At 38.3% G+C, this 22,185-nt stretch overlaps 1 protein-coding gene across 2 annotated transcripts in view; it reads right to left on the bottom strand.

The window, feature by feature from the left end:
• Nucleotides 1–3,110: 3,110 nt before the first annotated feature.
• LOC127812514 (serine/threonine-protein kinase TOUSLED) overlaps nt 3,111–22,185 on the bottom strand; it is a 52,691-nt gene continuing 33,616 nt past the window's right edge. The window contains exons 7-16 of one of the 2 annotated variants that reach the window (XM_052352923.1): nt 20,621–20,733; nt 19,468–19,534; nt 17,856–17,922; nt 7,973–8,070; nt 7,272–7,451; nt 6,896–7,109; nt 6,486–6,750; nt 4,111–4,165; nt 3,726–3,887; nt 3,111–3,498 (exon numbers count right to left, since the gene is read on the bottom strand). In XM_052352923.1, the coding sequence (XP_052208883.1) occupies nt 3,403–3,498; nt 3,726–3,887; nt 4,111–4,165; nt 6,486–6,750; nt 6,896–7,109; nt 7,272–7,451; nt 7,973–8,070; nt 17,856–17,922; nt 19,468–19,534; nt 20,621–20,733 (1,317 nt within the window). In that variant the 3' untranslated portion in view covers nt 3,111–3,402. The remainder of the gene's footprint in view (nt 3,499–3,725; nt 3,888–4,110; nt 4,166–6,485; nt 6,751–6,895; nt 7,110–7,271; nt 7,452–7,972; nt 8,071–17,855; nt 17,923–19,467; nt 19,535–20,620; nt 20,734–22,185) is intronic. The other variant, XM_052352931.1, reaches the window with a different exon arrangement.

Raw genomic sequence — 22,185 nt, 5'->3', positions numbered from 1 at the left:
CCTCTCCGGGTTAGGATTTCTGGTTTGCTTCTTTGTAAATGCTCTATATAGTTTCTTTATTCGATAGATTTTACCTTTAATTTGTATCGTGTGATTATTGGACATTTTTATTTCACGAACCATTGTTTGTACATAATTCTTATCTTTGTACAGTGAGCTCTTCTCACTAGAGCTCAATGTGAATATAGCCTCATTTTGAGATGAACTACAATAAAATCGTCGCCTACTTTCGTTCTTTGTTTCCTTTCATTTCTGTTTTGTGTATGAATGTTTATATTTCCTATTTTGGTTATCGTATTCAAGGTTAATTGTTCTTTGTGAATACCCTAAGGTCTTGTTGTCTAATCTCAACATAGACAAATATCAAATGAATCATGCTATTAGTATTCCTTACTCTACACATTGAACTACACAATACATCATAAATAATAAAAATATCTCTCACGACTTATCGTCTCACCTCACCATCTCACGCTGCCTCACTGACTCACTTTACCGTCTTGAGTGAAAAGTATTTTAAACATTTTAACTATATTATATAACCTAAAATATAACTCATAATATACCAATAACATTTGTCATATCTGTAATACCCAGGAATGATTTGAGGTCATAAGTAATATTTGATGAAGGGTACAAGTGGAATTATCAAAAGAATAAGGCTTAAGGACACACTGTTGCAGTCTTAAAAGACCGAAGTGGCTCGAGGGAGTACCCCGGACCCTAGACGAATAAGGAAAATTGTATAATATCGACGAGTGATTTAAATTATGATTTTTAGTGATGAAAGAGATTGGATCGGGAACAGTTTTCGGTACAGCTGTCAACCAGACTGAGAAAACCGAATCAACGTAGGAGACGTCCAGAAGGTCAACGAAGTGCGTCAAGGACTAGTATTTAACGTGTAGAACAACCCTTAAACAATTTCAGGTTGAATTAAATGGATTTAGGGTCAATTTGACCAGCCGGGCCTAAGCGTAGTTTTCTAATTTTATCCGAGAAAGGTCAAAACGATAATTTTTCAGGAGTTTTGAGGGTCAAATGAGATGTATTAAACTTGTGGAACTTAGAGGTATATTTGGATTTATCAGGGGTGTTGTAAAAAGGGCAGAATTGTCATTTGAAGAAAACAGGGGTCAAAATGCAAAAAATGGAAAATGCATAGTGTGAACGCACAAGGCAAAAACGACCGCCGCCTTCCGCCGCACGTGGAGGTCATTTCAGGCGATGGGACGGCCGAGGGAGGTTCGGGGAAGGTAGTATCCGGCGTTAGGAAGCTTGTAAGCCAAGCCTCGGCCGCTGATTTGCCGAAAATTGGCCGGAATTCGACTATAAATATCTAGGGTTTCGGCCGAAACTTTGCACAAAAAATAGGCCGTGATTTGGTATGAATCGAGGAGAGTGAATAGGGGGTTTTTCATCCTTGCATCAAGGCGAGTGATTCTGGAGAGTTTCGTGAGCTTTGGTGTGCATTTGGAGGCTGTTCGAAGAAGCGAGGCGGTCCGCCTCGCCGAACCTACAACTGTTGATTTGACAGCTTTTCCGGCGTCCTTTCGGTCGAAAAATGGCACCAATGGGATCGACTCATCGAAGGCTTGAAGGGGGTATGCTCAGATCGGTCATCGGAGGGGTCGTCGCCGGCTGGTCTTGAGGAAGAAGACGACGCGCGTGGCTGCACGGGCCAGCTTCCACGCGCAAACACGCGCCAGGCGCGTGAGGGCGCGTGTGATAGGGGCATTCTGGTATTTTTCTTCCAGCATTTTTATTACTTTATTTTAGGATTTATTGTATGGAAATATTTTGGAAAATAGTTGAAGAAATAATTATTTTGGAATTATAGGGGAGAAAATTGGGAGAAAATAGAGAAAATTATGAAAAATTGAGAAAAAATGGATTTTAATGCTTCCTTAATTAAATATGGTGTTTAGGAAGTATTGTGGCTCAAGGTTGAGTATAAGTTCAAGTATTTGGGATTTGGCACGCAAATCGAGGTGTTACACAATGATCAAGGCGATCTGAATACGTTTGAGGTGAGTTGTTTGATTCTAGCTTTACCTTGTCTTGAAAGTGTTTTTAAATGCTTGTGGTGAGTTTTAGCGAGCGATTTCGCCCTCCTAGACTTAGGTTGTTTTACCAGGCTTTTACTTATGAACACTGTGTCGACATTCGCTGCATTGCATTAACTGATTCACTTTAAAATGTTGGTACATGGCGTGTGAATTTTCATATCGTTTGGGGTCAAGTTTCATTGCATTGTTGGGTTCATAAGGGGCGGGACGGGGTCATCTTGGGAATGGGACACGATTAGTCCTGGTGATCGGGTGACATGATAAGGCATCCGGGACTGGTAACCGAGTGGCACGGTAGGACACCCAGGGATTAAGTATGTCAAGGAAATTTCTCAAGTTTGACGTGTCATGCATGTTGTAGTTTAGTATGCCATGCTCATATGTCTTTCATGTATTATATAAACTGTTTCTTGCCTTCACTTAGATGTTTCATCATCTAACCTGAGTTATGCCCCTGGAACATTCAACGTTCCAGTTAAGGACAGCTGCGAGGTCAAGGACGAGACCGGAGAGCCAATGGTGTTTATGTGATAGTCGTTGTAACATTTGGAGGCTTTAATACATATCTCAAGTTGTAAATAAACAGTTGTATATTAACAATATTATCATTTGATCTGTATGGCGTATTTTGCTAAGGAAACACAATGTAAGAACTACAGTGTTTGATATTAATGTATCCGCTGCGTTATATTAAGTCTCGTTTAGTTTAAGATTATTGATCTTAATAGTTAAACGGGTAAGGCTGGGGTTCACGGGATTTGTAACTGTATGTGAAGATTGTTCTTGATACATCGCGCGTGTTGAACTTGAAAAAAAAAAAAAAATCCCGAGAATACCCTTATAATGACACGCCTGGCGAGACGAGGTGTTACAATATCAACTATCATATGAGAGTTTAGCCTCTTCTCAATTCTCATCATCATGTCCGCTATGGCTGCAGCTGCCGCGCGGAGGGAAAAGGAACAGACTTTTGAGACCAAAGCAAAGTTACAAAAATAAAAAAATGGTGTAATTATTATAAAAGAAAAATACCACAAGATAGAAAAAAAACTTTTGGAATGAAATATCCTCCCAATATGGTCGTCTTCGTCTTCATGTTATTGCCCCCCACTTTGGCAATGAAAATGGAAAATGGAAAATGGAAAATGGAAAATGGTTGCAACAAGAAGGTACACAAGAGAAGTTGCATAAAATAAAAGCTTTACAAAACCTACTATACAAAACCTTTGCTGCAACGACCCTGTGGTTTTCCTGTTAAATTCAAAAGTTCAAAAAGTTGATTGAAATTAAACTTCCATACCATACCTTTGCATTCATGGTGATCATGCTTGCTTCATTTCTTTGTATATGTAAGGTATGGATCTTGAGCAATTGTTAATACATCCGGCCTCTCTGCCTGATTATATGTTAAGCATCGACGAATAAAATCCTGCCCAAAAAGTCAAATCAAAGCAAAGTGAGTGAGAGACATTGTATAAAACAAAATAATAAGAGATTTAATCAAAATTGAGGTATTATTATATATTAAACAAAGTAGAGTAGGGTAGGGTCCCTGATCAATGGGCAACCTCGTGAGGAGCAGTAGTAAGTAAAAACAAAGACATGACAAAGAAAAGAAAACTGCTCTTTTTAACTTCCTTTGTTTTTCCCACACACCTTTGCTTCATTTGAGACAGCAGGTCTGGAAGGGAATTCCACCTTGCGAGCTTTGATGATGGTATCTTCTCGTAAAATTCGCTCTTGTGTCTGGTCATGCCCAAAAGGACGCCTACCAAAGAGCATCTGGTAAAGTAGAATGCCAGCTGACCAAACATCGACCTACCAAAAAGCACAGTTTTACATCAGCATGAGGAGAATAATTGTTCATTTAAGCTAATCAATTACCAAATTGCAAGTCTTCACTTAAAGTGAGTGAAGACACTTCAAAGGGACAATTATTAGGGGTATCGGACCAGGACAATGAGAGAATGCACTGAAAGGATTTGAGGCAATTAAAGAACATCTTCATACATGAAAACATAGTTCATTCAGTGTATCTGACCTTTGAAGATATGAGGGGTGTCTTGGTTAGCTCAAAGCATTCTGGAGGCAGATACCTGAATTTACAGGACAAGAAATGATCCAATTGATTTCAGAAACATACAAGGCAATATAATTCAAAGCTTAAAACAAAAAAGCTATCAAGATAATGCCACTGCACAAATTTGTTCTCATTGAAAAATGACAACATGAACTTTAAAAAAAAAACAAAAAAACAGAGATAACAGGGCAGTATGGAGGAAATCTATTCTAAACTACCTAGTAGCCAGATGTTAATATACCTCCAGCTATTTTGGATTCAAACAAGAATTTGTCTTCCACATTGTGCACTATCTTAAGCATACACGATATAGCACAGTGACTATTTGTAGGTGTAGGAAATAGGAGAGAACAGTGAAAAATCTCTAATAATAGGGAAGAGGACTACAACCTTTTAAGATACTATAAACAAATGGAAACATAATCTATACACTGTACAAGAAAACAAAATATTCAACAGTAGGGTTAACAGAGCTCCAAAGGTTTTTTGATTGAAAAGGGAGAGTGAGTTTGATGTATGATCCAAATATTTCAATTAAGCCATGAGAATCTTCTGTGCAGAAGGGTAGGTAGGGTGTTGAAATATGGAAGTCAAAAGGCTTCAGATTTGTTTGACTATGACCAAAATTGGCACACTATCAAGTTGTAGTAGCAACCACAGAGAAGCATTTCCTGCAAATAATGGAGAAAGAGAAGTTTACAAGTCGACATGGCACTCTGGAAGAAAAAGCTGATAGTGAGGTTCTGTGAGTCATCACAAGGCTTCAAATGTCTAAAAATTCCCAAATTTATGCCCCACAGAACAAAATGTTAAAAATAATTTATGAACTGCTTGATTTCTACTTGGAATGCTACCTTGAGTAAGAAACTAATTGACATTACAACAACAATCACAACCCTTAATCCCACAAGACGGGTTTGGCTTTTATAATAACAATTTACTTTTCATTTGTCCAAAATTCATGATGTTTGATCTGATAAGTCCTACAATGGTTGACTGCCTAAGCAACACCCCTCCATTATTTAGGCTTGGGACCCAGCTGTAAACATTATTAAATATTAAATAGAATATGAAATATTTTGACTACACCAACAAATATTAAATAGAATATCTACAAACATTATTTTGACACATACATACCATATGCACCACTTTGTAACCAAAATTACTAAAAATAAAATCAAATACAAATTATATTGATTGATCTTGTAACATTCTAATGTATAAAAGTACATAAATAGTAGAACCGGAATTGACATCAAGCATAAAGGGCATCGCCAATGCATAAGGCTCCTTACTTTGCAAAGATAGGCGAGGGTTTGTTTATCTATTCAACCTTAACCTTGCCAGGTACAATGTTTATTTCCACAACTTGAACCCATGACCTACCCCACTGACAAAGGAAAGAAGCCATCTCACTGTTCCCGCCAAAAGGTCGCCCTAAATTGACATCAAACATAATTTAAGAAAAGAAGCCCAGTCATGTTCCATATGGAGGTTTGTACTTGCCCCTTTTCTTCTTTCCTTGCTTTGCTTCATGGTATTTGATTAAATCCTCACCAAATAATATTAATACAGGTAATGAACAAATTAAGGTTGGAAAGAATGAAAATCGAATCAACAAAATACCATCTCATTAAAAGCGTATAACAACCAAGAGTATAATCACCAAATGAACAAATTTCAGTCACTGTAAATTATGTCTTTGAGAATCAAATTAAGATTCTTTAACAAATTTGTTCAACAGCCTTTTCCTTTTCCATTTAAAGATTTAACTTGAGACAGATCCAAATCCTACCCCGTCTTTTATCAACAAAGCTAAGAGACCAAAATTATTTGGCTTGAATGCTTTTGCTTTAGGGTGAACTAAGAAATCAATGTATGCAACAGCATAACTGAATACTAGAAAATAAAATAAATAGGTCATTTTCCTATTCCAGATCATATGGAATTAACTCTGATCTTGTGAATTTTTATTGCCCTAAGATGAAATGGAATTTTCTTGTCATGGTGTATACCAAAACCAATACGTGAAATGATAATAATCTTGCTTCTGACAACTCCGCCATGCAAGGCAGGTTGGAGCAAAAACTAGTATTCACCTGTTCTCCATATACTGGAGGTATTTGAGTCACACAAGTAACCATAATTTGTACTTGGGTCAAAGGGGATGATATACTTGGCCAGATGCAGAGAACAAAATATAAATCTTAAAAGCAGGGTAAATGAACAAAATTCACCATAGAATTTGTTGATTGGAATATCAATTATCTTTAAGCAATTACAACACATTCCCAAGGTTAAGGGCAGAAGTCTAAACTTGATGCAATACTTACCAGTATGTTCCAGCTCCCTGTGATGTGAGCTCCATGCCCTGGGATCCAACATCATCCTCTACAATCTTACTAAGACCAAAATCAGTAACTTTAGCAACACCAACCTCATCAAACAGAACATTCCCAGGCTTCAGATCATAATGGATAATTTTTTGGGTTCTTTTGTTCAAGTAAACAAGGCCCTGAAATATTTGAACAATAATGATCCTAGCTTCTCTCTCTGGCAGTATTGGTGTTGCTTTAAGAACTGCATCAAGATCTTTACCTGCACAAAGGGCTAGATCAATATAAGGCCGGCCAGAATCAGCTAAACACATAGAAAGATAGATTGGATAGGAGGAGAGGGGAACCCAGGGTGGGGGGAGGGGGAAGACATTGGATGCATAGCAAAGCTGAGAGACCCAACATACCACTACAGTACTCTAAGACAGTGCAGAATGTATTTTGGTCAATTTCAAAAATGTCCCAAAGCCGAACAATGTGGTTATGCACCAACATCTTGTGAATATTGTACTCCCTAATTGCGTGCCGTATGTAACTTTGCTTCTTCTCTTCACTCCATTGAGCATTCAGACCATGAAGCTTACATGCAACATATCTATGCTCCACCAAGTCAAAAGCCTGCTGGAAAGTTTACATAAAAATGATTAAAAAAATGTATTCCAATGCAAGAGAAAAAGAGGGAAAAAAAACCTGGACTGTTGTTTCAGCAAATACAGTCTCATGAAACACAAAGATGCAATGCACCACCTCTTAATATTAGACATATAATGCTAAAATTCTGACCTTGTAGACCTCGCTGAATCCTCCTTTCCCAAGAAGGTTTAAGAGTGCATACCGGTGGCTCAGAATCTGAAAATTGTTAAAACGAGAACCATCTTCATCTCGTATCCGTTTCATTTCACGTATAAGCCTTCCCTTCTCGAGCTCATATCGATCCCTCTCACGCATAAATGTCTCTTCCTCCTACATTACAGCATTAGCTCAATAAGACAAGTATCCTTCTCTATATTTAAATGCTTCCCCTTCAAATATATATATACATCTTAGCATGCTTGGGTCCCCCTTTTCTATGTCTTCAGTTAGGGTAAATCTGAACAACAATTATCATAAACCGGCAAAAATATTCAATGCTACTGCAATACCATGTTATTTTGCTGACATGATATCACAGTCCAGCTATATATTACCAGGTGTATAGATTTTGAATACATGGCAGTGGATAGAACAAAATACCAAGCCTTTACCCCACTATGTGGAGTCAGGCCACATGAATTCTAGCTTTCCATAATTTCTATATATGGCCTTATCTTCTTATGGCAGTGGATAGTTTATGAAAAATTTAAAAATAAAAATAGAGTTTATTAATACCCACTAACATGTATTCAAAATTTAGATACACAGAAAGCCATAATAAGACCATGATGATCAACATAATGACATGATATCACAGTTGCATTGAGTTTTCTCCATAAGCAGAAACTTACACGCTTGATGCTGGCTAGACGAGATTTATATATCTCATCCTGGACAATAAAATCTTCTTCCTGAATTGCTGTTTCTGGATCAACCACTTCACCCTTATCTTCAAGGGATGAAAACAGATTGTTAGCTTTCAGAATTTTGCTAAATGATAAAAAACCTACTTATAATGATAACTGATTGGAAAGCATATGTATAAAGAACTTCCGATTAAATCCATGCATCAAGGATGCTAATGACCAATTAAACCTTAAAAACAAAAATGCAGTTCAATGCATCCACAGCATCTCAACACCAGAAAGTGGAAAGGTAGACAAGTTGACATGCAATGACAAGATTTGACATTACTCAAACACCAAGTGAGAATGTTATAGTATTACAATAGGAATTAGGACCAACAGTTGAATGAGAGTAAGTCCTACACAAACTATGTATTGTGTCATCTCATGGCTTAGTATCAGATCATGGTCACTCCACACACCCCATGGCTAAACCACATGTAACTTGGTCCACAATGCCCACATTGCGCTGTCTGCTCAAACTTCAAGCCATACTTTCAAGATTACAGGAGACTGCACATAGTATAATGCACAAACCACAGGTTTTGAATGGCTTAGATATGTTGTTTTCTATATGGTTTATCTTGCATAATTGATTTCTATGTACTTCTCTATACCATCGGAGACATCGAAAGGTGACGAGGAGAGTGCTAAATTGGGATGGAGAAGGCGACTAGAGACTCTGGCTAGTCAACACCAACATGGTATGCCCCTAACACGGTTAGAAATTTTGTTATTTGACGGCCTCAGCCCTTGCTGGTGGATTAGGAGGTGCGAACGAACGTTTAAATGGTATGGGGTGGCCAAGAGGTAGAAAGTGACGATAGCGGCCGCTTACCTTAATGACATCGGGGATGCATAGTACCAAGGGTGGTCTAAAGTTAGAGGAGAGTGTAGGCGGGAGGAATTCACAGAAGAGCTGTGCGAGAGGTTTGGGGATCGAGGCCTATCTGATGTGGTAGAGGAGTTCAATAAACTCAAGCAAGTAGGTTTGGTGATGGACTGCCAATTGTAGTTTTAGGAGCTCAAGGCCTTAATACTCAATCAAAATCCGTATCTAATGGAGGCTTATTTCGTTTCAAGTTTCCTAAGTGGCTTAAACGAAGAGCTGAGCCCTATGGTGAAGGTACTCCGTCCCAGAACTCTTAAACATGCTGCTGATAGCGCTAGGCTCCACGAGCAAATGGTTGAGGTGCTGATGAAGAAACAGAGGATAGTGGCCAAGGGAGTTGCCCAAGGAGGCTTGCCATCGGGAAGGAATTATGGTAAGGAAATGGGTAGGGGGCCACCCGGAGGGAAGAATTTAGCACTACCAGCCCCTACTAACCAATACGGAAAGACCATGGAGCAGAGAAGACAAGCCAACCGATGCTTCAAATGTGGGGAGAGGTACTTCCCTAGTCACCAATGTAGCAAGCAGCTCCTACTGTTGGAAGGAGAAGAAGATAAGCAACCCCTCTAGCAGGGAGAAGAGGAAGAGGGCAGAGGAGAGATCTCATTGCATGCCCTGAAGGGCTTGTAAGACCAATAGCAAGATCATCAAGGTCGAAGGGAATGTGAATGACAATAAGCTGATGATCTTTATTGACAGTGGTAGCACCCACAGTTTTTTGGATGAGGGAATAGCCCGGAGATTGAAATGTCCCCTGATTACAACACAGCCACTATCAATGACTGTAGCGAATGGAAGCAAAGTATTAAGCAAATCAGAATGTGCGGGATTTTACTGGGAGATGCAAGGAGAGGGGTTTGAGGTTGATTTGAGGCTTCTCAAATTGGGAGGTTGCGACGTGGTGTTAGGCGTGGATTGGATGAAGCAAGTCAACCCAATTTGCTTTGATTTTAACAAGATGGAGGTGAAGTTTGAGAAAGAGGGTAAGCTGATGACCTTAACAGGAAACAAAGAATGGGAAACGTGTAAGATGATAACAAGGAGAAGGCTACATAAGATGCTTAGGCAGAAGCTGAATTAGGTGACCCAATTATTCTCAATCTAGGTGGTGGAAAAGGGGATTGAAGAGTTAGAAGAGAAGGGAGAATTCATGCTGACGGTTAGCACCACTCCTCAAGCTAACCTAGAGGTACATCAAACTGACCTCCTTGATATGCTACTTATTGAGTTTGAAAATTTGTTTGTAGAACCTGTAACCCTTCCCCCAACCAGACCTATTGACCACACAATCCACCTCAAACCCAACACTAACCTGATTAATGTTCGTTCCTATCGATACCCCCCTAACCAGAAAACAATTATAGAGAATCTGGTTAGAGAGATGCTTCAGAAATCCCTCGTCAAACCTAACCATAGCCCCTTTGCCTCCTCTGTGTTGCTAGTAAAGAAAAAAGATGGAACATGGCGATTTTGCATCAACTGCTGCCAATTGAATGAAATTACCATCAAAGACAAATTCCCAATTCCCCTTATTGAGGACTTACTAGATGAATTGAGCCATGCCACCATTTTCACTAAGCTTGACCTAAGATCCGATTATCACCAAATCTGGATGAACCCCCTTGTACATAAGATTGCCTTCCGCACCTACCAAGGCCACTATGAGTTCCTTGTAATGCCTTTTGGCCTAACAAACACTCGAGCCACCTTCCAATCCCTCATGAACCAAATTTTTGAACCCCACCTTAGAGACTTTATACTCGTATTCTTTGATGATATTTTGGTGTATAGCCCCACCGATGACTTTCACTTAAAGCACCTAAGGACTACATTTGAGATTTTAAAACTCAATAGGTTGTATATCAAGAGGTCAAAATATGTCTTTGCACAAAATTAGGTGGAATATTTGGGGTATCTAATATTGGGGCAGGGAGTGAACACCGACCCCAACAAGGTAGCAACCACGATCAACCGGCTAAGGCCTACATCAATTAAGGCCTTGAGGGGATTCTTAGGACTAATGGGCTACTACAAAAGGTTTGTGAGGGGATATGGAACAATCAGTAAACCATTGACTAACTTGCTTAAAAAGACAGCTTTGTATGGGATCCAGTAGCAGAGGATGCATTTGGGTTGTTGAAGAAAACAATGAGTGAAGCCCTTGTACTAAGCTTACCGAGTTTTGACAAGACTTTTGTAGTTGAAACAGACACGAGTGGGGTGGGAATAGGGGTTGTCCTGATGTAGGAAGGGAGACCCCTAGCCTTCATAAGCCAGGCCTTGGCTTCAAGGCATACAGGCCTCAATATCTATGAAAAGGAGCTGTTGGCAGTGATATTTGCAGTAGATAAGTGGCGACATTACCTAGAAGGTAGGAGATTTATCATAAAAACCGACCACAAGAGCCTAAAATTCTTGCTACAGCAGAAGCTTTACAGCCATTTGTAGAAGAAGGGAATAACAAAGCTTATGGGCTTGGATTATGTAATTCAATTCAGAAAGGGGAAGGAGAATGTTGCAGCAGATGCCCTATCTAGATGTATGGAGGAGGGGATGGTAGTAGCTATTACAACTGTGATACCTAATTGGTGCCAGGAGATAGTGAAGAGTTATGAGGAGGATGAACGAGTGAAAAGTCTCTTGGAACAACTGATTGTAGACCTAGAGAGTAAACCGGGGTACACCTATGAAAATGGAGTGATCAGATGTAAGGGCAGACTGGTGATAGGGGGCAGTGAAGAATTGAAGAAGAGAATACTCCAGGCTCTGCTTGAGACTCCAATGGGGGGACATTCAGGCGTGCAGAACACCTATCACAAGGTGAAACAATTGTTTTATTGGCCAAAGCTAAAGGAAGACGTAATGCAGTACGTGCTGGCTTGTGAAGTGTGCAAACGGCGCAAACACGAGACTGTGGCCTACTCGGGGCTACTGCAACCACTTCCTATCCCAAGCCAAGCAAGGGAGAGTATATCAATGGATTTTATAGAAGGTCTACCTAAGTCGAAAGGGAAGGACTGCATCCTTGTCATGGTAGACCGATTCACAAAGTTTGGTCACTTCTTAAGCCTCACTCACCCCTATATTGCCCAGGAAGTGGCTCGGATTCTGCTGGATCAAGTGGTTAATATGCATGGGGTCCCAAAAAACAATTATCTTGGACAGGGGCAAAATATTCACCAGCCTTATGTGGCAGACCTTGTGGAAATCTTTGGGGTGTAAGTTGAACCTCTCTACTACCTATCATCTCCAAACAAATGGGCAAACGGAAAGGGTCAACCAATGCTTGGAGACCTGCCTTCGTTGTCTGTGTTTTGAGAATCCAAGAAGCTAGCACAAATGGTTATCAATAGCACAGTGGTAGTATAGCTCCAACCACCACAATGCCCTTCAGATGTCCCCTTTCGAGGCTCTCTTTGGCTACAAACCACCGCTACTACCAGCCCTTCCAGGACCCACCAGTGTAGCAACAGTGGACAAGCACCTATAGCAATGACAACAAGTCCTACAGTAGCTTAAGAAAGACCTAGCTATGGCACAAAATCATATGAAGCAAATGGCAGAGAAAGGAAGAAGTGAGAGGGAATTTGAAATAGGGGAGGAAGTGTACTTGAAACTGAAGGGGCCTCACCTAAAATCCCTAATTACAGGTCCTATCTCCATGCTAAGTCCAAGATACTTTGGCCCCTTTCCAATTTTAGCCAAGATTAGCAAAGTGGCCTATAAGCTATAGTTACCTGGGGATACTCAGATACACCCGGTCTTCCATGTGTCATTGCTAAAGAAGATAGTAGGAGAACAGTGGGTGAGTTCCCACTTACCTTCGGAAGTGCAGGAGTCCGAGGGAGCTACAGAACCAGTAGCTATAGTGGATAAATGGGTGATCTACCGCCAAGGAGCACCCATAATGCAAGTACTGGTGAGATGGACCAACCGACATGAGGATGATAGCACTTAGGAGTACCTCCTGGAGTTGCTCAACCAATTCCCGTGAGCAACAAATTTACTGACCATTTCTTGAGGACAAGAAATGCCTCAAGGCGGGGGTATTGTCACGTACCTAGAGGGTACTTAGGTAAAATGTAAGGGTGCAAGTGGGAAGAGCAATAAAGAATAATAACAGAATGCAGTTAGGCTATTTTGTAATTAGACTTGGCGGGAACGCTTATATGTACACGGGTAAGGGATATAAATTGCACTCGACCCCCACATGGAGGATCATCGAGAAATTGAATATATCATTCAATGAATTTCCCTCCAAACTTTTGTTCTCTCTTTCTCTCTCTCATTCTTCTAATCTCCCTCCTTTCTATCAATCTATCCGTCTCATCCCCAAAAATTCTCTTGAATTTTCGGCATTCAATGTCATTTCGGAAGAAGCTCTGAATTGATCATTGCCAGGTCCTCGAGGATCTGACACTTGGATAGGGCTTTAGATGCAGAAGCACTTCAAACAGAGGTTGCTAATCTTAACAAAGACCTTGAAAATGCCAACCATCTGTAGGTGACATGACCTATGGGCCCCTACAATGATGACACCTCAAGATGGCACCAACATTGGATCAACCATAACTAAAGAAATGGGTGTCCCAAGTCCCTCTGCCAATAGTGCTGCTCAAGATACCAACAAGCATAAGAACTCACTTTGATGTGGAGTAATATTTGAGGACTAAGTGCATTGAGATGGCAAAAGGTGTTAGCAACAACCATTGTTGAATTGTTAACTATCATCTCAACTAAAAGATTAAGTTGTTAGATGGAGGGCTAGCTTTATCTTTTATATTATTATTTTTACACTCAACATGCCCCCTCACATTTGGCTAGGTTTCACTACATAACAGGTCCAAACATGTACAACAATTTAAATATTGGGTTAATAGTGAAGTTTGAATTTAAGGCATTTGCTTGCGTTGATGTTATGATGAATTGTTAACTACTATTTCATCAAAAAGATTAAGCTATTGGATAGAAGGTTAACTTTATCTTTTATATTATTAGTTTTACTCTCAACTACCATGTACCTAATGAGTGAGACCAACCAACAACAACATCAATCACAAGCCTCATATCAGACTAGGTAGGTAAATAAATGGGTCCAGCCAAAAGGAAAAAAACAATATTACCACACTAAGAGTCAGAGACATAGGAAGAGTTCAGGCTACAATTCTTCAAAAAGGATGGAGTACAACGCTTACTGTGCTTGCTTGATTCTATTGAAAATTGGTAACATTAGAAATTACATCAAGAAATTCTCAGGATGATTCTTAGTGCATGAGAGAGAAGAAGCTTTTGTTGAAAGTCTAAAGCCAAATGTCATGATATAGCTGTTTCAATTTAGGATGCAAGAGGCCTAGCCTGTAGGAAATACTAGAGACCTCAAGGATTAGGCCACAAAACCACAAACATATAATGGTCGTTGACAAAAGTGGGGGAGGTGGCATAAAGTCGGGTGTTGAGGATTTTTAAATCATGGTAGTTATTCTTATATTTTATTTTACCTCTATAATTTTGGATGTGATGAGCTCTATGTGCTATTTTTTTGGTGCAAATGACACAAACATGTATCTATTTCATGGAAGCCCATTTTTGATTGCCCCATGGTGCCATATGATTACGACTTTTCTTAAGAGAGCTTTAACGTTGATAAGGTGTTCGGATAAAACATGCTTTAAGATATTAGTTAATAGTTATGTGAATGGAAAAACAAAAGGTTATATAAAAATTAGCAGGCAATTAGGCTTTTGAAAGGGTAGACAAAGACACCTACCTCTTCAGCTTTCCCTTTATTTATAACTCTAGAATTTACAATTTAAAAATCTAGAAAAGGAAAGAATATACATAGAAACATTCTCCTAATCATAGCTTACATACAATAATTTCCATTTTGATAGATTTCTATATTCCTTTTTGTCTTCCCTAATTTATGCCATAAGATTTGCCATTTACAACATTACACCACCAAGTCAACCTTTCTATAATAGCCACATACACATAGCTTTACCGGTTGTTTACATGAGAATCCGACACTCCCCCTAAAGATGATGTATGAATATCCTTCATACCCATCTTGGATATCATAGTAAGGAAGTCCTTGCTATGTAAAGCCTTAGTGAAGATATCTGCTAGTTGATGCCTTGACTGAACAAATGGAATGCACAATTGGCCACCAGTTAGATTCTCCTTTATGGAATGCACAATCATTTTCCCTGGTGCTCACTTCTTTTAAAACACAATGGATAGCGAAAAAGGTAATTTTACAGTTTAGATCCTTTGTGATAGAACTAATGGATAACAAGTTGTTTGCAAAATTAGAAGCATGAAGAACAAATGACAGTTTAAGGTTTCTATTGCAGGTAACCCTTTTCCAAAAATAGGAGAAATGGTACCATTTGCAATTCTAACCTTAACTTTGCCGGAGCATGGAGTATAGGTCAGGTAGGATTTAGATAATCCAGTCATATGGGCTGAAGCCCTAGAGTCTATGATCCAGGTTGGTTTTTCTATAGAGTTTGAGGATATAAAGCAGTAACAGTACCTTGACCAGGAACAGAATCAGCTATACCTTCTTGGGCATAATGTGATGTAGGAGTGGAGGATAGGGTATTTGATTCCATTTTTATCTTTGTCATCAGCTGCAGTAGGAAAACTAATTCTTCCCTTGAAAGACTAATTTTTCTTCGTTTCTGCATGTGGCTCTCCTTCTATCTGAGTAGTCTCTGATAGATGGGCTTGAGGACGTCCCCCCCCTAGCTTTTTCCTTTCCCCTTGGTAGGTCTGCCACATAAAGACCAGCAAGTTTCCTTTGTATGTCTGGATTTTCCAAAATAATCACACCTCAACAGATCCTTATTGATATTCCCTTGGCTGGTAGAAAATCTGTCAGGTGAGCGTTTTATCATCATAGCAGATTTGCTTGCTTGTAGCAAGTTGGAGCAGAACACTCCTCCTGCTCTCTTCTCGGTGAACATAAGAGTAAGCCTGTTTTACAGCAGGAAAAGACTCTCTACCTAAGATCTGAACCCTGACTTGGTCAAATTCTACATTCAACTTGGCTAGAAAATCAAATACTCTTTCTTTCTTTATCATTTTTTGAACTTTAGAGGCATCCTTAGGGCATTCAGCCTGAAAATCTTGATAATAATCTAACTCTTGCCATAAACTATTTAATTCAACATAGTACTGGAAACTAAAACCACTCACCTTGTTTAGTTTCATGTACCTTTTTTCAAATGTCATATATTTGTGCATCATTTCCGATTTGAGACTAGGTTTGGGATGCAGCATTCTAGATCTTCCATGCTATATTGAGCAGTAGATACCCCTTGGCATTGTTTGGCTACCTTGAGTTAATTAGTTAAGAGATCACCAGGGAGTTCTCTATCTCCCATTGTCGAGTATGTACATCTCCTGGGATAGGCTTTTGACCCTTCATACCAGTGATGTAGTCCTCCAATCCTCGGGCTTTGATGCAAAGTTTGCAAGAGCATGACCGGGCTAGGTAATTACTCCCATCTAGTTTTACCGGGCTAATCAACGTGGATGGATTTTCAGAGGGTATTGCAGTCTTAGGCCCTTCACTAGGCACTACAGTCCCTATAACACTGGATGGTCTAACCTCCTCTTGGGACATTCTTGCTCAAAAATTCATCTTTTCTGTACCTAGCCTAATTGTGGCTCTGATACTCTCTAAAAATCAGCAGGCAATTAGGCTATTGAAAGGGTAGACAAAGACACCAACCTCTTTGGCTTTGCCTTTATTTATAACTCCAGAATTTACAATTTAGAAATCTAGAAAAGGAAAGAATATACATAGAAACATTCTCCTAATCACAGCTTATATACAATAACTGCCAGTTAGATTGATTGCTATCTTCCTTTTTGTCTTCCCTAATTTATGCCATAGGATCTGCCATTTACAGCCTTGCACCACCAAGTCAACCTTTCTATGATAGCCACATGCACACAGCTTGTTTACCCGAGAATCCAATAGGTTATAAGTTGTGAGAAGTTGCCAAAAAGGACATACCAATTATTTTACCAAATAAATCCACAAAAAAGCAATCTTTGTGCAAATAATTTAATTAATTGTACTTTGTGACGAAGTATTAACATATATTATCAATAATTAAATAATAAATTTATATATTATATATATATATCTCATACAGAAGTATATAACCCCATCATCAAAGACCTGCTACAGCACAGCAACCCCATCACTGGCAATGCTGAGAGAGAGAGAGAGACAGAAAGAAAGAGAGAGAGATTGGCCAACGGAACCCATTGGTGATGGGTTCTGCCAGAGACTGGATGGGAACTAGTTGCCAGTAGAACCCATTGCTGATGGGTCCACCTGCAACAGAACCCAAGGTTCCAACTAGAACCCATCATGATGATGGGTTCCTATGATTTGGAACCCAGAGAGAGAGAGAGAACTGACGATGGCAACTGCTGAAAACGGCGATGGCTAGTTCTTTGTTGCTGCTGCTGCAACTTTATCTTCCTTCTGACGAATGGCATGAATATGACAATGACTATGACAGCAGATGGATGCAGATGGTGGCAGAGAAGGGGGAGGTGAGATTGGGGATTTTCGGTTAGGGATTTGGGGAGTTGGCATGGAAATCTTTAATTTAGTCTCCTTCTTGGTCAATGCCAGCTCTTCTCATGCAGCTTTAAAGCAATCCAAAAAAAGGTTGGGGGGCTAGCTTTTCTAAAAAGCTGTTAGAAGAGCTTTTAAGCTACCTAGCTTTAAAGCTCTTGTGGTCACCAAACACATCAGAGCTTTTTAACAGAAAGCTTAAGGCTCCACTTTGACCACGAATGAGCCTTAACAGACACCTTATAGTTGCATTCCCATTTTGATTTGGAACTGGCTGTGAAACATATGATAAAATGTAGGGATAATTAGATTCACCAAAAATTGCAGATACCTACCTGATTGTCTCTTCTTCAATGATTTCCTCTGCCTCTCAACAGCCTCCTTCATTTCTAATAAATGTCTCTGAAAAGTGCAACAATTAAATGAATTTAAATTCCAATAAAAGAGAACTGTATGTTTCATGAATAACTGGATCTAAGTTCTTATAAAATGAAGTTAAGAGAACATATCTTTCCAGCCATATGAGAGAGTTTCTTGTGTGACCATAGTTCAATTAGGAAGTAATCAATCTAAAAAATTCATAGAAAACTTGAATTTACTCTATCGAATAGTCACGTTGAAATTTCAGTGAAGTAGGATAATTGATAAATGAGAATGTACAAATAAAAGTTGAGTTGTTTAGTTAAGGAATAGGGCAGACAGTCACTATCCAATGAGAATAACATATTGAAAACCTCGCTCAAAATAATAGACAATAAGGTAACAAGGGAGAGAGAGAAAGAAGGGGGGGGGGGGGGGAGAACTCCCCAGGAAGGTGATGGGTTCAAGTTCTGTAAAAAGCCTTCTTGCAAAAATAATCAAGGGGAAAGCTGGGTACAAATATGAACCCCCCCCCCCGGCAGCCCCCCATGAGAAGTCTCATGCACGAGGAACGCCCTTTTTTGAAGAAAAAGGGCAAAAAAATAAAAGCACATACACCAAACTTAATTTGTGAATTGAGTATGGATTAGATTACTCATACAAATTTATTTCCCTAATGTCTTGATTATTGATGTTAAATAAGAACTAGCATAAAACTCAATTTGAATTCAAAGATGCTCATAAATTTTATTGCAGTTACTTTGCCTCCACACTTAGTTTGGGCCATCCAGTAAGTAAAACTCCAGCTAGTAAGATCAAAGCATCTGCTAGTAAGATCTCTTAGGAAAAAAGAAATACTGCCAATGACCTGACCCTATTCAGACCCTTCATTTGACAGATCATGAACAAAAAAACTTTAATTTTTGAGTTGCCCACATTGATGTTGTTCAAGAACAAGGCAGCTCTGGAATCCTGAGGGAACTTCAAGAATAGAGTTAAAACATATTTTCAAATTATGATGATCTGTCCTAGACAGGATACAAAACTTTAAAAGAAATGGCAAAAAATGAACAGCTAAAGAAGTTACATCAAAATGAATCCAAGGAACTGATATTGAAGACATAGATAGATACAAACAGATAATAGCATCGCTTTGTTTCCTGGAAATAATATGAAACCTAAATATAACCAAGAAACCAAACAGTATCAACTAATGTTAAGACATGTGAGCGGAAATTTAATACATTAGCATAAGAAGCTGGTAATAAAACTAGGAGACTAAGATCCAAGAATAAATAAAGAACCACCTGGAAGATCAGTTAACTTCTATGTAGTTTGCTTTTGGAATCCATCCATTCAAAATCTCTTCCATAAAGTGGCACATTTTGTCCACAATTATCTAGTAAATCTTGTAAAAATAACAAATCACTTTAAATTTTCTAAGCAGTTCCTAGAAATTTCCCCTTTATGGTTGGAACTCTCAATTCATTGCTCTAGTGCAATAAAACAAACAAACAAGTATATTAAAGGTAAAATGCCAGAGAATAAGGTGGCCTCTAGTCCATAATTAAATAGGGAAAAGCATACCAGATGACTGTTGATATCCTTAAGTGCTTGCCCATCCTCCCATGTTTCGGTTATGATGGTTCCAGCTCTGCAATTTTACAACCATTAGGAGTGTCCAGTATAAATTGATAAGCATCAACCAAAATTATGCATAAGATTTTTCATCTGAAGGATCAAGAATAAGAAGCATATTGCTTAAAATAATTCGCTTATACAGCAAAAAATAAACATTTTCTTAGAAATCACCATTGACTTATAATAGCAGATATTACAGTATTGTCCTATATATGATTAGAATCAACAAAAATGATAACATATTTGTGAGCTTCTAATACTTTTCAGACAACCGACACATAGGGAAAGCATAAACAAGTTTACGTGCACGAAATATATATAATGAACTGCCACATTTTTATGAGTTATCTTATGAAATTGGTTGATAAAATGCAATAAGTTAATGATTGTATGAAATGATTTATGTGCTCAAAGAAAATAGGGAAAGCAGAAAAGGAAACATTTCCAATGAGTGAAAAAAATTGAAAAACAAACTGATTGATATTTTTTAAGTTCAAAGATATGTACCTTTTCTTGTATATTCAGGAATGTCGTTGAATGTTCATCTTATTTTTTTACAGTAGCATGTAAATGTTCACCTTGTAGTTTGTCTCAATGGACTACTCAGAATTTGCTAATGAAACGTGCCCATAAAAGTTTATTCCGTGTTGCACACATCCAAGTTTGCATGATTTGAATGGAAACCATAGATGAAATAGTAGTTTCCCCACCTTTTTTTCTTAAGAAAAGTAATTGAGGATGAAACAGTTAAGCAGGATATATGTAATTCCTTTGAGTTGAATGGGCTCAATGGCTTATTCTCTTCCACTTTGGGTGATTTTTTTCTGATTTGTGGTGATGTTTTAATAACTCTTGCAATTGGTTCATACAAGCTTTTGTAGGCTGCATAGACAGTAACAAAAAGTAAAAGAATGGAAAATATTGAAATTCAGATCATTTTGGTCAACATCTTCTACAACCAGCCAAGGGACATTTATCAGCAAATATTCTATTTGGTTCCTGGGTCTCTTTCCCAATCATAATTTGTGGCACCAAGGAAATAGGGATGATTTATTCCAATTATTCTTTCCTAGAAAAGGAAAATAAATGGATGTGATACCTGATTACACCCACATTTCCAAGCCTCAGAGAATCCTGGCGCACTTTCAACCTTGCTTCTTGCCTCTCAGCTTTTGAAACGGATATCAGTAGATCAGATATTATCTTCATTCTCTGCATCAAGAAAATAAAAAGGATTGTCACACTGAATACCTGCTGCAAATCATATACAAAGAAAGCTAATTCGAGTTTCTGAAAAAACAAAAAACAGTAGTGGAGAATATAAAGCAACAAAAAACACATTCAAGAATGGAAAACTCAAGAACAAAATAGTGATAAGAACAAATTGGTTTGTGGCTCAAGTTCCACGGTGAAACTACTATGAATGCCTCTTAAATGAGTTGATCTATTTGGGCAGTACATTTTAATCTTTGAATGACTGGCATGAACTAGATATTCCATCAGTGTGTTGTTTCAGAAGTAATAGAAGTTTGAGATGAAAAATAAGAACATAGGAAATACAAAAATACTTCAGAATTCATAAGTAATTCATGCTGAGACCATTTAGTTTCTGCATTAGGAGCAAGGACATGGTGGTTTCTTTACAAATTCTGAGATAAAGAAGTTTGTACAAGAAGCCACCAGAGATGAAGTGTATCAAAAGAATATCATACAACAAAATTTAATATTAATTAAGAATAAAATCAAAAGATGATGGAGAGATGACACCCTGAATAGGAAATTTATACCTGAGAGGGCTTTGATTTTAACCTGAACACTTAAGCCTGATTAAGAATTTCATCCACTGCTCCTAGTGGGTATTTTGCTTCCGTAAGCTGGCATTTTTGTTTTATCTAGCATGCCTTTTGGCACTCTACCATATTCTGAGGATTGTTCCCTTTGGTTGTGGAAGTTATTCTTATAATATTCTAAATTGACATCCAGCAGGCTCCTAAGCCATCAATTATGGCTTGTGTCATTAGGGATGTAACAAATTTCTGTTGGTTGAATTTGGATGGGGTCATTTGATCCCATCATTTGGAATTTGGGATTTCAAATCCCAAATCCAATGTTTGGCTACCATTTTTTAGGGAGGATTTGGATTTGCACTTAAGAAATGGGAGAATTTCAAATAACTCCTCACGGGTTGTCATACGAACTAAAATATTTCATTATAGATTCCACATTAATTTTATATATATATATATATGCATGTACAGTTATATATTCATGTATATGTATTTACATATGTACAGGTGTGTATATATATAAACGTATTATATATATGTACTTATGTATATGTATTATATGCTATACATGCAGTTATGTATAATACAAATGTATTTACATATATATATTAAATTGATTGAATTTGAAATTTTTATGTATAATAGTTATCCAAACACTTAAATTTCAAATAATGTCATTTTAAATGATAGAATTTCAAATGACATCATTCGAAACACCTTCAACCAAATGCAACCTTAGAGATTTAGCCATCACTTTGTTCCACTCCTTGACTGGCCAATTCACAAGTGGTACTCATAGCCAAAGAGCCAGCCAGTTCTGGATAATGTTTCTTTGGAAAATGCTTTTCTTTTATTCGTATAAAAAATACTTGAGAAG

This window comes from Diospyros lotus, chromosome 1 (genome assembly GCF_014633365.1).
Source record: "Diospyros lotus cultivar Yz01 chromosome 1, ASM1463336v1, whole genome shotgun sequence".
In the NCBI taxonomy this organism is placed as follows: Eukaryota; Viridiplantae; Streptophyta; class Magnoliopsida; order Ericales; family Ebenaceae; genus Diospyros; species Diospyros lotus.
Note: the sequence above shows the minus strand (reverse complement) of the source record. Positions and strands in the feature narration are given on the sequence as shown.